The sequence below is a fragment of the Thunnus thynnus genome, chromosome 17 (genome assembly GCF_963924715.1).
Source record: "Thunnus thynnus chromosome 17, fThuThy2.1, whole genome shotgun sequence".
Lineage (NCBI taxonomy): Eukaryota > Metazoa > Chordata > Actinopteri > Scombriformes > Scombridae > Thunnus > Thunnus thynnus.
Window position 1 is genome coordinate 20224615 of NC_089533.1, and position 16459 is coordinate 20241073.

The following is a 16459-nucleotide window of genomic DNA, read 5'->3' on the forward strand; positions in this document are numbered from 1 at the left end:
GCCTTTCTAGTCTTCTGACCACTCAAAGCACTTTCCAGTACATGCCAACATTCACCCATTCACACACACATAGTCATACACTGACGGCAGAGGTTGCCATGCAACAGGTGCCAACCTGCTCATCAGGAGTTGTAATGCTCATTCACACACACTCACACACAGATGGCACAGCCTTTAGGAGCAATTTGGGGTTCAGTATCTTGCCCAAGGACACTTTGACATGCAGACTAGAGGAGCTGGGGGTCGAACCAACGATCTTCTGATCAGCGGATGACCCGCTCTACCTCCTGAGCCACAGTCGCCTGGCCTGTCCAGTTGTCAGAAGGGAACTGAATCAAACTCTAAACCGCCTCTGTCCTCTAGACTTAATCTAAAGACCAAATTATACAGTGTGATATTTATTCTGCAGATTTTGACCACTGCTTGGAAACCAAAAACTCAAAGTTCCGTTACTTTTGCTATTATCGTTTACAACAAGCTCAGCTTAGACAAAGTTAACTCAGTTGTTCAGTTTTCTTTTTTAATCTTAAATTACTAGCTAAAAGTAACTAGTTATGTGTTGTCATTTAGTTTTACTTCTTGTTGTTATGGCAACTGCAATTTTGACCCTGTATAATCCTCACTCTTTTCTTCTTTTTAAGTTTTATGTATCTTTGTACTATTTATTCTGCTTGCAGTCAATTTGATTATTTTAACCTTTTATCCCAGTTTGCATATGTGGTTAAGTACAAAAATAAATCAATAATTATTCGGTTTATTATGAGAATTCTTGCAGTACTATTATTGCCATGATTACTCAGTTTTACTGTAAGTCAGTGTTTATATCTTTGCAGGGCATCTTATCATTTACCAGCTGTTTCCTCTGTGTGTGTGTGTGTGTGTGTGTGTGTGTGTGTGTGTGTGTGTGTGTGTGTGTGTGTGTGTGTGTGTGTGTGTGTGTGTGTGTGTGTGTGTGTGCGCGCGTGCGTGCATGCATTTTTGTGCAAGTTTTAGGGTCATGTGGGAACTGGCTTTCTTGCAGTGCCAGTACAGCCTCACAGAAGCCAGTTATCAACTCTGTGTGTGTGTGCTTGTGTGTGTGTGTGCGTGTCAAGTGGTCATTTTCTCTTCTATTTCGATAAAGTGTACAAGGGGAAGTGGCTTCTGTGTTTTAACTGACTCTGATCAACACGATAGTGCAAGAAGGATTTACTGTAAGGCTGTGTGTGCGTGCGCGTGTGTGTGTGTGTGTGTGTGTTTGTGTGTGTGTGTGTATGTAAGTGTGTTGTTTGAATATGTGATCTCATGCATGTTAGTGTGTGTCAGATTTTTGCATGCATGTCTACCAGTAAAGGGTTGCAGTGATATCACTTTCTGGAAACAGGACAGTTAGTCTCTTCTAAGTTTCCGGTCTATGAGTGTATTCACTCCCGAATCTCAATACCTGACTAAAAACACCACACCCACTTGCTCCTTTTCTCTTCTTTTCAACACTTCTTGTATTTTTTGTATTTAGCACATCTTGGGGAGGTATCACCACTGATTTATTTGAACCAAAATCATCCATGAAAGCACATGTTAACAAGAATACTAATTTCATGATCACCTGAAAACATTATGACACAACATAGAGATGATAAAATATTCATTATGCGATCTGATCTTCACTTCAAAGCATGTGATGTTTTCCCCTCTATACTTCTCGAACCCCCCACAGGCCAGTGCGGGAGGCGTGCGTCGGTTCACCAAGCCCCCAGAGTCTCTGGAGCGCTCCCTGGAGCTGTCCCGCCACCGCGGCCGCAAGAGAACCCAGAAGAGACCAAATTACAAGAACCTGGGCGAGGAGGAGGATGACGAAAGAGCTGGTGGAGGGGGAGGAGGAGGTGGCGGCGGCGGAGGAGGAGGAGGAGGAGGAGGAGGAGGAGGAGAGGAGGGCTGGGACGACGACAGTAGGGGAGGAGACGGAGGCCGAGAGAGGGAGAAGGGAAAAGGTACAGAGGGAGGAGGAGGTGGGAGTTCTAAGGGAAGCAGAGCGAGTGGTGAGACAGCGGAAGGTGAGTGTGTGTGTGTCATTGGACACAGCAGTACAGGACTGTGTTTGTGAGTGTCTCTTTACTCCCATCAGTCAGATGCAGTCTCCCATCATGATGCACCCTGGTTACCCAACAACCACCTCAGCAGCAGCCCTCTTCTCCAAACAGAAAACAGTAACACTAACTCTTTAAAAAGAGAGAATAACTGAAAAGATTCAATAACTTATATTAACATCACATTTTTAACTGTGAACCTGCTCTGCTTTTTTTGCTGTGACTTAAATAATTTTCAGTTTGGGCCTTTAATTGAATTTGAACACGACTCTAGCAGCTTATTGCCAAATTGAGATTAGACAATGCAGCCTCTTCATCAGCAGTAAGACAGTTCATAGTTTAGGACTGAAAAAGGAATAGTGTGGAAAACAGCAAAATGTCAAACAATGCATGAGCGTTTAAGAGAAAAACAAAATACAAACGCAGAACAAATGGTAAAAGCGGACAGAAAGTCAATTTGATTTTTAAAAAAAATCTTCTTTTTGTCTAGTTTTGAGACGAGGCCTCCTTCTTTTTTCGCTGCTTCCCCTTGTTTGACACCTTTTTAATTTCCCCATGGTTAACATGGCCACCACTGATCACATGTCCCACACAATCTCCATGGCAGTTGACTGTCCATTTCCACGGTGACACACCATCCATCCTGTGCTCCTCACCTGTCCGCCTGTCTCTCACTCTTGCTCCGTGTGCATGCGTGTGTCTCTCAGTATTGGAGTGTGTTACGTGTTCAGTAAAATGCCACCATTTCACTCATCTGAAACGATTCCTTCTTCACTTCGACCGAAGAGAGTCTTTTTTTTTTGCAGAGAGTCGGCGTGCAGGGCTTCACACAGTCTTCACAAACTGATGCTTCTGAAAGCCCAAATGCAAAAAATTGTGCAGTTTGAATTTGAACGCAAAGAACACTGTGGGCTGCAGGGGAACAGATAGTTTCAAAATGATGCATTTACCACAGGTGGAAAATGACACCTACCCTTTTCAACTGATTGACAAGAACAGTGATAAATTAAAAAGCTTTCTGCAGGATAGACGGTAATTTCTAATTTAGTGGAAACTCTTTTGCTCTGAAGTAATACATTTTTTTATGTTGTGAAAATGTTTTTGTTAATTAATATGAAGAAAACACTGATGGCATCATGTCTTTTCTTTGGCCAAGTGAAGGCGGAGAAGGAATCACTTCAGGCTGTAAATTCATAATCACTGGTGACAAGAGTCCATTTATGATAAAAAAAAAAATATATAAAATGCCTTGACATTTATGAGCATTTATACAAGTAAATATAAAGCGCGCATGTGTGTGCACACAGAGATAGAGATGGTGGTGATGGAGAAGTGTAAGGTGTCAGAGCTGACGGAGCAGAACATCACCGACGAGGAGAAGACGGCAGCAGCCACCCGCACACAGACGCAGAGGAGCAGGTACATGTTCACACATATCTGAACGCACTGAATCGTTGGATCGATCTTAAAGTGGAAATAATGAATAAAAGGAAATACAGCAGTGTTTGTGACTGGTGGTATCTTCTCTCTCTGTCTGCAGACCGTTCTTAGACATGGTGTACAGTGCCCTCGACTGCACCAATGATGACTACCACGCCCTGTTTGTCCTCTGCCTGCTCTACGCCGTCTCTCACAGCAAAGGTCGGCCTTTCTATTCGTTTATACACACGTGCATTCATTTCGTTGTTTGCAGCTCATTCTAGATAGCTGGTGAATGAAGTTAACTGCGCTGTATGTTTACAATAAAGCAGCAGTACAATGGGCAGTCACTTGGCCTCTGGCAGCCACATTGGAGGTCAACAGAGGGTGTGAACAGGACTTGACTGACTCAAAAAAAAACTGATTACATCCGGTTCATTTCTGTGACATTTTTTTTGGCAGAGAACTGTCCATTAAATCTGAACAACTGCGTTTCAAGATAACCTTAGCATGTTGGCTAGCTAGCCACGATATATTACCCAGCTATCACTGTCTTGTTGTAAAAAATAAGAATCTGATTATAACATTTCTAGTTCATGTTAGCAATAATGGATTAAATATAGACCAGTGGTGTCTCACCATGTGAGTTGTTATCGTACTTATGTGTGAATGAATGAATGCATGTTCTGTTTTTGTGTCATACCACTAATATTATTCATCCCATGTGAGATTAGATGACACACAGTATTACTTTGTATAATTAAAGACTTATGGCAGCTGACATACACGTTCAAAGAAAACCAAATTATCGCTGCTTATCACATACTGTCCATGGTTCCTGAACCAAAAATAAAATGCACACTGTAATGCTGTGGGTGTTGCAAAATGACTAGTTTTGGTCTATACATATTAGTGATTAGCCTACTCAGTAGTCAGCTTATCTCACTGAGCAGACACTCAGGTTACTCAGGCCTTCAGGTTAACTGACTTTAGGCTAACAGTAGACACCAGGACTGAAGACGAGACAGGTTACTGTATCTCACTAACATCAATTTTTAACAAACTTACAACATCACTGTATTCATTTTTATACCACAGAATGTGCATACAAGCTTTGCCTTACCCCCTTTTGTCTGTCCGTAGGTATAAACTGTGATCTTCTTGAGCGGCTGCAGCTGCCGGTCCCCGACCAGGAGAGGAGCTCCTACAGTTTGGTGTTGGCCGAGAGACTAATCAGAGTTATGAGCCAGGCAGCACAGCCTGGTAATATGCGCACACACACACATACACAGAAAAGAGGATGTCCACTTGATTATGAAAGATCATGAGAGTCAATACGCCAGATGAAATTCAGTCCCTTTGAGAAGTAATCCCACCTTTTTGGAGATGTCTTCTTTCCCTTAGTGAAACCTCTCTGGGATCCAGCTCGTTCCTAATCAAGCAGACATCCTCTTTTCTTACTCGTAGACCATACTCTCTACATCTGTCTGTATCTGTGCAGTTGTCCTGAATACAGTAACTGGTCACGAACGGAACCGACAGCATCCTGCAGATTACCGTACCGCTTTCATCTGGAGAGACCTCTTGATCTAAGAATTAGTTGAGGTTTACTTTCACTAATTACATAACCATGCCTGTTTAGCAGTAGTATTATATCAGCATACTTAATGCCCAGTTCAAAGACTGGGCATTAAGTATGACACACACACACACACACATATCGCTAAGCTGATCATACAACCTTATATTATATATCATATTTAAATACAACATGTAACATGTGAAAACTGTTCAAGTGAATGTAAAGATGTTATCAAACCTGTAGCTCAAAAACCATGTTTACATTTTGTGTTATGGACATATTTTTGTGTACTGCTTGTGTTTTAGACATTCACACTGTACACATTATGTTTGCTTTGTTTATGGAACCACAGTTATTCTCATTCCTTACTTATATGTTTCTCTTTACATGTATGTGTAGATGGTAAAGTGCGTCTAGCTACCCTGGAGCTGAGCTGCCTTTTATTAAAGCAGTCCGTGCTGTCTGGAAACCACTGTATAATCAAAGATGTCCACCTGGCCTGCCTGGAGGTACAGTACACATAAAACATACACTTTGTGTCAACATGTCACACCCAGACTTAACAACTGCACATTAAAAGACACATAAAACGATTTCAGTGGTCAGAATGTCAGAGCAGGCAAGTGTTAAGCAAGATCAATATCAAAAAAATGACTTCATTCTTAAGCCATTCATAACTGTCCTGTATCCACTCGCCACTTTCTCAGAATCCACAGCCACAGTGTTTCTCAATGAGTACAACTGTAATTTGTGGTTTTGATGTTCTATGATTTCAAAATGATAAGAAGTCGGTCATTCATTTCCTTCTCCTTTTTCCTTCTCCGCCTAAAACCTCACATCTCACCTCACTAATTGTCTTCCTATTTCTTGCACAGCACTCACAATTTCTTCCTCATCCTTCTGGGAATTTTTTTATTTTCTCTTCCATCACTTAACCGTAATTCTCCCCACCCTCTCTTTTCTGCACTCCTTCCTTTCTTCAAACCAAGTTACAGGAATTAGTTGTGGTGTTGCTTGTGTAATTTATTTATTTGTTCTTACATTTCTTAGAAAATGATTAAGTGAATTTAAAGGGGAACTGGTCATGGTCATTTGACAATCATTTTTCTAAGCAGGTCTGGTCAGGTTTCACTTACTATAGGTATCAGTTGTTAACATCACTGGAGGTTTCTGCTTAAATGGTTTCCCACCTCTGACACAGTTTAACATTAATGAATAGCCCCTTTTAAATTAGGGCAGTGTTCCTTTGGCTAAAATGGTCATGTTTAGGGTTTCATTTTTTTTTCACCCCGCTGACTGGTCTTTTTGTTTAGTTTTAGAGTTTATATTGCTTACATTGCTTAACATGTGACTCCCTTTCCTACTTTGCAAAGTCTATAATTCTGTTTATGTCAGGTGGATTTCTCTCTGACCCTGCTGATTTTCTCTCCACCCCACTGTGGTGTAATTGCTGAGTAGTCATGTTCCTGATTGCACAGACAGGAAGACAGGCCAGCATTTCCAGGTTTAGTTCATTCAGTATTACTCACACACCGCGTCACATTGTTGAAGGCCTACCGTATCTCAAACAACTACTACGATGTCACTGCAGGAAGAACAGTGAGCACACATCCTGTAACTGTCCTTCACTTTGCCCTCTGATCCTTGCTGTGCAGGGACAAAGCAGGGAGGCATTTAACTGCCAAACACATCAGAGTGAGGACGTCATTTAGTAGTTTCAGCGCATCATATCAGATTCGCCTTAGTGTGTGATTAACTAGAAATATGTCACGCAGTATGGATGACTAGTACCACACCCTTTCTCAGTAACAGCAGTTACTGAGTTCAGTTTTACAATTATGTAAATAATCTTGAATTAACTTGTTTTGTTATTTTTATGCCACACATTTGCAGTTACTTTTTCTTAAAAATTCCAGTGCAAATGAATTATATTATTCAGTATTGTTATTTTGCAATACTGTGAATGGTGATTATGTGTAAAAACTGCCAGTCAAAATGAAATAAATGTGATTGTTTAAATAGATAATCATAACATGTATGACATTCCAGTACAGTAAAACTTATTTTCTAAATTATCTTTAACTCGTGGTCCACTAAAGGACCATAACAATATACAACTAAAGACTCAAATACATTTTAAAATACATGGCCTGGAAAATGTTATAAGTTCTTCAAACACGGCAGGGATTGATCGATTGATTGAACACAATGACTTACTTTTGTTTCTTACCTGTTCATTGGTTGAAGACAAGGATGCGTTTACCTCTCTGAGTGTATTTGTCATGATTTCACAATTTTAATATGTCATGTTTGTGTTTGCAGGGTGCCAGAGAAGAAAGTCTGCATTTACTGCGGAGATTTTATAAGGTGAGCACACACACCAACACACACACACACACACACTGAAGAACAGGTCAAAGGACAGAGAGCTCTGAGAGAATGAAGATATTGACACACAGACAAGCACGCAGATATCATCTAACAAATGATATTGATGTAAAATATTTCATGTTCCACTGTTTCCGACTGCTGCAGCATAACAGGCTTTCATTTGATAGTCATACCACGAAAACTGTTTACTGTTCTGGAGTTTGTTTGCTGCACAGACACAAAGGCAGTAGTTGTCAGTAAAGCGTAAAGGGACGGGCAAACAAACAGAAAAACAACAATTCAGGGGGAAAAAAAATGAACAAAGATCCAGACAGGCAGACTGCCATCCTGGTGTTACAACCGGTTCCTCTTGTGAACATCGTCAAAACAAAAGTTGAAGCGCTGCCTACCTTTTTAATTCTGTTCAAACCTTGTAATTTAAAGCCAAACCCCCTGGAGATAAGATTTTATTGGTGTGTGTGTTTTTGTGTGTGTGTGTGTGCGCGTGCCTGTGAGCGTGCCTGTATGTGCATGTATCCACTGATTATAACTGAAGTCATTTCCTGGAAGGTGTATCAGGTAAAACTGAAAGTTTCCTCGTATTTATTGTATGTTGTAAAACACACACCATATGCTTTCAGTGCAGCTTTCTGTTTCTCTTTGAGTGTCTTCTGGATATCAGTTTTAGAATCAGTCACAACAGTTATGTTGGGCTGACTCCAGGCCCAGGGAGGCAGAAAAAAGTCCTCTTACAGCAGAAAAATGTCACTGCAAAAAAATGTACTGTTAATTAGCTTTTTGTTCAAAACAAGTGCTGTGAGCCAGTTTAAATAAAAACGTCAAATAATGTTCAAACAAACTGCTTCAACAAATGTCTCCTCTCAAAACATCTACACTGTAGTCAATATCACAGTGGAACAGTACAACAGTGTAGTTGCTTTCTTAAGGAGGTGGAAGCAGCGAAAATTTAACAAAGAATCTTCTCTAAATCAAATGTTAAATTGATTAAAGTGTGCTTGAATCGATGAGGGAAAAAAAGCATTGGATGTTTATATGGGATAATAGCTCAAGTGCTTTATATTATAATGTTGACCTTCACTCATTTAATTGTTTATCAGTGCATATAATTGTAATTCCATCCGGCATCACATTCATCAATTCAAGAAAACTTGAATCCTTTGAGTAATACGTCAAAGTGTTCCTGAACTGATAAAAGTCATGGCTAATGAATTTGTAAAAAGAAAAAAAATAGAGCTATGAATTGACAAAAGTGTCATTTTTAAAAAAAAAAATTCGAGTCATCTGATTTGCTTATTCATTAATTTGTTATGTCATTAAATTTTGCCTTAATCAACATTACATTTAATTTGATGCCATTATATTCTATCTAAAAAATACATTTCTATAACTTCTAGCTGCAGTACTTTTCCATTTACACTTATATAACAAGTGGAGTATTCTAGCCTAGACGTGCAGTATCACAGCGGTGAGATGAACATGATGAGCTACATTACATTCATACAGTAAACAATCACTCTCCTGTGTGCTTAAATGCTCGACTGTGCATGTCCAAACTACTTGTCTTATCTGTCCAGCATTTCCTGTTTCAGTGCACAACATCATTTTGTTGATGGTACGTCAATTAAGAATTCCCCTCCAACCCTCGCAATCATTTATACGGGTGATTTGCGGTGGAGCATACAGCAGAGCAGAAGGATTCGTTAATCACCTTGTCAGTTTCATGTTTAGGAATTAAATCTCCAGATAAGAAACAGTCCTTGTCGAGCAAGCCGCCGGTCTATCGCGTGCAACTGTAGAGGAATGCGACCTCGACACTGGGAGGTTCTCACAGTCCAGAAATATGACCACACAAAGAATATGTGCAGCTTTTTCCCCCCGCAGAAAGCACTTCTGGTCTAAAAGAGTGTTTACCTTCACACACTGATTCACACTCTGCATGCACAGACTTGCGCGACATGAGTCACCTGCGTATATGATCTAAACATGGGCTATGACGAAGCAGTAAAGAGGGAAAGCCTCATCGAGGGGGTAAAACTCACTTAGGAATAAATTACCAGTGTTTTGTCTGTTGAGTCAACCCCCCCCCCCCCCCCACAGTCTTATTTGTAATTGGCTTCCACTTTGGTTATATCATCGCAGGGTGAAGAGATCTTTCTGGACATGTTTGAAGATGAATACAGGAGCATGACGGTTAGTTGGCCTTCATTTGATATATCACCTTTGTTTTTCTTCCTCCTTGAAAAGAACGATTCACCAGAGCTTATAAACACATGCTCGATGTTACTAATATCTGTATGGGAGCTGTCTGTACTCATTTGCTCTTGTATGTTACAGAGTAAACCGCTGAACGTGGAATATTTAATGATGGATGCCTCGATACTGCTGCCACCCACGGGCACCCCGCTGACTGGTATCGATTTCGTCAAGAGGCTACCTTGTGGAGACGTGGAGAAGACACGCAGGGTGAGTCCAAGCTCAGCGTGTGTGTCGCATGCAACACGTGAATCTGAACTGCATGGCTCTCAAATACAAGAAGTTGTTAGATGCCTTGGAAATCAGGTCTCATAGTGAAAATAAGAGTTTTTTATATCTTTGGGGCACAAATCAACCAATCAGAATTATTTTTACTTATGACAAATAATAGTTGACATCCTCTTTTACACTGTAAAACTCATAGCAAGTGCACCTCATAGTAAATTCTTTTGGTTTTGTGTTCTACTAAAAAAGTTGCTGCAAAGACACCAGACTGGCAGCACTCAGATGAAAGATAAAACGTATTAGACTGATTTTGATAGTAATAAAAATACTGCTTGATTGATGTCAGTCTCTCCTGTTGTTTTTCTACAGTCATAGGACTTTTTTGGATCTCCGTCATTCACTGGTTTGTTGTAACTTTCTATTTCAGACAGGAAGGTTGAATGAACATCTGTGTTTGTGTGTGTGTGTGTGTGTGTGTGTGGGTCCTCTCTCCTCACAGGCGATCCGTGTGTTCTTCATGCTGCGGTCGTTATCGCTCCAGCTGCAGGGAGAACCTGAGACGCAGCTGCCTCTGACCAGACCTGAAGATCTTATCAAGACAGATGATGTCTTAGACCTCAGTAAGACACACGAGCACACACACACACACATGCACACACACACCACACCCACACACACAGACAAAGAAGCATGCTTCATCATAGAAGCATTTCTTCAGTTCTCAAAACCAAACAGCAAGCTACAGGACAGCTAATGTGCAGCTTTACGCTAGAAAATAGAGTTCAGGGTGGGAAAGGACAATATAAAAGACAAAATAAAGTCTAATAAGTGCAATAAAAGTATAACCTAAGAAGAAAAAGAAAATACAGACACTTCCTAACTGCAAAAACAACTCTAACCGCCCCCATCGATCTACAATTACTGCGTAAGTACCAGTCACACATCTGTAATTCTCTCACACTCTTTCGCTTACACACTCTCACACTCTCTGGGAAAGAGAGCAGTAGATGTACAAGTGCAGTTTTAATAATAAAAGTCATGCACATGCACACATTCACAACCACAACAACACCGAGACGAGCATACAGTCACACTCACTCACATGCATCTATGCACACAGTTTCCCACACACTGAGATAACCTGAACAGTCTTCTGTTACCCGACACAGGTGTATAGATGATGTTTTGGAAACTTGCACGTGGTTAGTTCTGCCAGGCAGCATATTACATGTATAGCTACAGAGTGATGTGAAAAGGAGCAACTGAGACTGACTCAGACAACTTTGCAAAACAGTACTCATATGTGGCTTACTTGGGTGCACGCATGTATGTGCTTTTGTCATGTTTGTGTGTGTTGTTTGTATGCTGACTTTAAGTTGTGCCTACATTTAACAATACAGTTTTAGATATGCTCCAAGCTACTGTCACAACCTCACAACACTTCTCAGTAACGTAAAGGAAGGCTGCAACTCAGCTACCAATAACTGGAAATGAGTAAAAATGTTTAAAGCTCCACTCCAGCCGGAAATTACTTCCTGTTTGATGGTTAACGTTCTTTCTCAAACAGAGAATGAGGTTTGGTTAATAGTCGGATGTAATCCATTACCATGGCAACCAGATTGTCATTCTAGCACACCGGCAATGTGTTGGGATGATAGTGATCTTATAGCCTAACCTGTCTACTTGCTACAGCTTGGCTGTATAGACTAGGTTACATGTCAATAACAGGAATATGTGAAATCCATAGGTGAAATCAGACCATTGATGGATCATCTATCCTAAGCAATAACATCTTGCTTTATTTAATAGTAAATGTCCATAAATTTTCTTCCTCAGTGGCCAGGCCTGGTTCTACAAGGGTGCAAAAGCCAGCATTGCACCCTCAGTATCAGTAGCTTATGTGACACTCACAAAAACAAAGAGATTTTATGAGGATGACATATGACTGCAGCGTTCTACTATAGTCCTTCAGTATAGTATCATCATCATAGATCATTATGATCATCATAGTATATGTCATTGTTCCCTTTTTAGCAACAGCTTAAATTTTTTTTAACTGTGAGTGTAAAATTAAGTTGTCAAAAAATATTGGGAGAACAGTGTGTCTAATCAACATTGTCAGGAAATGACTCTGAAAAATATGAAAATATCTTAAAAATGCCAAAATACACTGGAGGGGAGCTTTAAGTGTGTGTGTATTTAAAAGGTGTGTGGATGTTGTTATGTCTGTACAGCCTGCATAGTGAAAGCAGCACGTTAGCAGAGCAGCAGCAGTTTCAGTCCTCTGTCTATGTCTACACAGGATGCGTTTAGGCACAATATTAAGTTTAGGTCAACCGAATTCTGCAAGCGTTCAGAGCCTGATACACAATTACTGTAGTCACACACGTAAGATAGACTTGAAGTATAAAGGTCTGGTTGCGACTAAGCATGTAAAGTGTGATTGATGCGCGGCCTGTGTAGACAGCTGTATTGATTTTAAAATAGATGTTTTTTATTATTATTATTACTAGTGCAGTGCCCGTTCAAAATGTGCCTGTTCGGAACAGGCTGATTTTGAAAACCTAGAGAGAACAGTGCCCGTCCCCTAAACGCCTCAAATGCAGGCTATCAGTAGACGCTATAATTTACCCATGTTCCCTAAACACCTCACATGCAGGCAATCGGTAGACACTACAATTTAGCAATGCTACCTAAACACCTCACACGCAGAATATCTGAAGATTACAATTTTGAGTTGAGCTGAAGCTGATCAGATGAACTGTAGTGCCCGTTCAAAACGTCCCTGAAACATCCTGAACTATGTCTCGAACTTACATATAAAGTTCCCACATGTGAGGAACGGGAATAGAGCTTAACTCTCTAAACCATTTCAATTCATTCTCTATGGTAGTCCTTATCACTACGAACGTAATCCCTTCTCTGACCACAGTGTGGGTTGCAATGGCAGAGTGGCGCTGTCTGTCTTCCGCTCGTTGACTCCACAGGCAGAAGCAAATCAACGTCGTTTGAGGTATTTTATATATTGAACATGCCTGAGACATCGAGCACTAAGTCTTGAACGTACAAGGTTTCATTCAGAGTAACATTACACAGTTCAATAGTAGAGCTTAAGTTTCGTTTTCAAGTCATTAACACTATGAATGTAATCATTGTTATTATTATTATTATCATCATCATTATTATTATATGTACTAAGGTTTGTTGTCCACAAACCTTTGAAAACATACAGTATAAAAGAATAAAACTGTTGTAGGAACATATAGAAACAGGTTGGAAGGAAAAGGAAGCTTTGAGAGAAAACAACCAACTCCCAGTGCCATTAAGGATGCACTATAATATATGAATAAGAGTACATTTACTCAAAAAAAGACAAATTGGCTGTTTAAGTCTTTCAGTTTTACTTGAAAACCACTACAGAAGCTCTGGTTTCCAGGTCTAGAAGTTGCAGGAATTAAACACTTTTTACAATTAAAATTACACTAAGCAGGGTGATGTAGAGTAGCAGGAAATGTTTTTGTCTCGCTGCTATCAAAACATTATTTAGATTTCCCCTGTCATTGTCTTTGTGTCTGAAGGGAGATATAAGTCTACAAAATATGTACTGGGTTTGAAAAAAAAAAACATCATAACTATTCTTAAATTATTTTCTGGGAAGTGAGTGTCACACTACGGCTCTCAGAATAATAACCATTAAACAGTTAGATGCATTTTTTCGTGGAATAGAGGAAGGATGTAGAGATTTCACTTTAAGTGCCACCAACACTCTTATTCAGTTCCACTTTGTTATTGCAGAGGATTCAGCCATACTGTCTTCTGCTTACTTTCTCAATGTCAGGAATTAAGGTATGGTAACTAGCAAATCACCCGTGAGTGTGAATGGTTCAGGTATACATGTTAGCCCTATGATAGACCTGTTCAGTGTGTACCCCTCCTTTCACTCATGTCAGCTGAGCTGGCTCCAGCCCCCCCTGTGAACCTGCGCAGGATAGGCAGGTATAGATAAAAGATGGATGAATCCATCTAGTTGATATGTTTTACACATTTATACTGTATAACTGTTATAGTATTGTTTGTTACTGCTTTGTACAACTTAATAATTTCACTATAACTAAAATAATCAAAGTTATACATACATACAATCGCATCCCTGGGCCGAAAGAGGTGCTGATTCATTCATTGCTTTGTCAATAGTAATACAATATGATATAGTAGTACGAGAATAGACAGGAAGCCTACCTCTCTCATTTAAAATGGCATATTCCATCTGTTTGATATGTTTATTATTTTACTCAAAAAAAACCCTTTACTTTCAATGATGAAAGAAAATTAATCTGCGATTGATCGTTTGTTATTTTTCAAACTAAAATACCAAACGTTCGCTTGTTCAAGGCTCTGAAATTTGAGAATTAGTCTTACATTTCTTTAAATTGAATAGTTTGGGGTTTTGGATAGTTAGTTGGACAAAATTCAGATTTTTCCTTTCAACTGTTTTCTGACGTGTAATAGACAAAATGTTTAATCGACGAAATGAGACATAGCCATGACACCATAGAAGTTTTAAGACTCACCACAAATTCCCCATAGCCGATAGTATCTCATAACTATATTACGTGTACCTTATGATGCAAGCACAGAAAGTATTTTTCCTCTGTTTTCTTTCACACTTTCTTTGTACAATTTGTTTTCTTCTGTCATCCTCTTCCTGTTCTGATCAGTAGCATGAGATGGTGTGAGAATGACATGACATGATCGAAGAAAACCACTTTTTTTTTCTAAAAGGTCATTTAACTTGTACTACTACCAAGTAAAATGTTATGTGTTCTGTATGTTTTTACCCACACAATACCTTAAATCTTCTTTGTAATTTAAAATGGTGGCAGTATACCATTAAATTCACTTATCAGAATTTCACTCAAGAAAAGAGTTCCTTGTAAATTCCACGGGGTTGTTTACCTCGCAGTGATGACTGTACCATCTGTGGCAAACGTTTACAAAAAGTGGCCAGATGAATGGATCAAGCCTATGACACAGTAGGGTGACTTCAGATACCGAAATGTCGTCTACAGATGTGTCATAGCTATCTTGTCATTTGTTTCTCTTTGAATATATTTTAGAAATGTTTTGTCTTCAAACTGCATGAAAGAGCCATAATTAGCTGATATTAACAACCTGTTTTTTTAAATTAAGTATCTTTTTAATTCTTGAAAAACTTTTCATTTTTTTTATGATGTTTTTATGTAGCTCTACTAAACCCAGGTATGAGAAACTCACCTTATTCTCATGATTTCATAATTCCTCTCTTTTGGTGAAAGGGTGGGTATTTTCAAAAAAAATTAATTGATAAATAGATGGCAACATGCCTACTGAAACCAAATGTCTCCCTCCAGCTTCACTTTCAAATCTAATTCAGCGGTTGAAACTGTGAGTGTTGTCATGATTCCAAATGCCAGTCGAAACAGTCTGTAGCAGATCTACGTGGATAATGACTTGTCTTTGACAGTTACCAAATCATGTGTGACATGACTTCCAGTAATTTTCTTTCACTTGAACAGTTGATTTTAAATTTCCTGATTATCTGTCTTACATTTAACTTCCTTTTTCCTACTCTTCTGCGTTTTGTGGGATTTTTTTTTTTAACTGTCACTCTTGACCATTTATTTTAATTCAGGTTATTGACCAAGAAGACATTCTTACAGAGTTATTGTCAGGACAGGGAGGGTTTTTCCTCGGGGGTTGGAGGGTTTAACCCTTCAGCCTTCCACCCACAAACTCTTATCTGTGACCATTTAGCTGCAACCACCTCAATTTCATCATATCCTCTGGTAACTGTTTGATCACAGAGCATTTGCTAGTGTTTGTACATTGTGTCTCTTGAGTAGTAGTAGTCTTGTAATTAGTACTTGCCTTGTAATTACAGGGTCATGTTTGATTCCCATCACTGAGAAGTTTATGAAAGTGTACTTGAGCAAGGTGGCCTCCTGCCAGTTGCATTCATGTAACTGAAAGGAACATTCAAAGAAACTATTTCACATTGACATTTCATAAGGGGGAAGTTTCCCGTGGAGTTTATTGTTATTTATTTATCACATAGTAAAACTCTAGAAATATGAGCACCCTGTTTCCTTTTATTTTCAAGTGTTTTGGCACTTTTCAAAAAGTCAGTTTTGAAGAAGTTGATGACAAAGATTTTTTGGTTTACATTTTTTCCATATTTACATTTCTTTTTGATTTACATTTCTAATGAACATGCATGATTAGTTATAGCTTGAGGATAAAATGCTCAGGAAATGGAGGGCTTGGAGTCACATGTTATTGTTTTTTCTTACATACGTTAATACAGCCACTCCGTTGTCTACCTTCAGTTGTGTGTGTGTGTGTGTGTGTGTGTGGCAGGTTGATAAGGGACACTTGGCACGATAGGACAGGGAGTGTCAATTACAAACATACATACAGTTAAAGCTGGCAGCTTTTATCACTGACATCTGATGCGTTTTACTGAACAGTATCTTTCTCATTGGCA

General features: G+C 39.4%; 1 protein-coding gene across 5 annotated transcripts in view; it reads left to right on the forward strand.

The window, feature by feature from the left end:
• Window positions 1–16459, forward strand: part of clec16a (C-type lectin domain containing 16A) — a 46193-nt gene that overhangs the window by 18599 nt on the left and 11135 nt on the right. For 4 of the 5 annotated variants that reach the window (XM_067570546.1, XM_067570549.1, XM_067570551.1 and 1 more), the window contains 9 exons: window positions 1697–2033; window positions 3374–3485; window positions 3607–3707; window positions 4629–4748; window positions 5467–5576; window positions 7390–7434; window positions 9598–9648; window positions 9793–9921; window positions 10436–10556. In XM_067570546.1, coding sequence (XP_067426647.1) covers window positions 1697–2033; window positions 3374–3485; window positions 3607–3707; window positions 4629–4748; window positions 5467–5576; window positions 7390–7434; window positions 9598–9648; window positions 9793–9921; window positions 10436–10556 — 1126 coding nt within the window. The remainder of the gene's footprint in view (window positions 1–1696; window positions 2034–3373; window positions 3486–3606; window positions 3708–4628; window positions 4749–5466; window positions 5577–7389; window positions 7435–9597; window positions 9649–9792; window positions 9922–10435; window positions 10557–16459) is intronic. The other variant, XM_067570547.1, reaches the window with a different exon arrangement.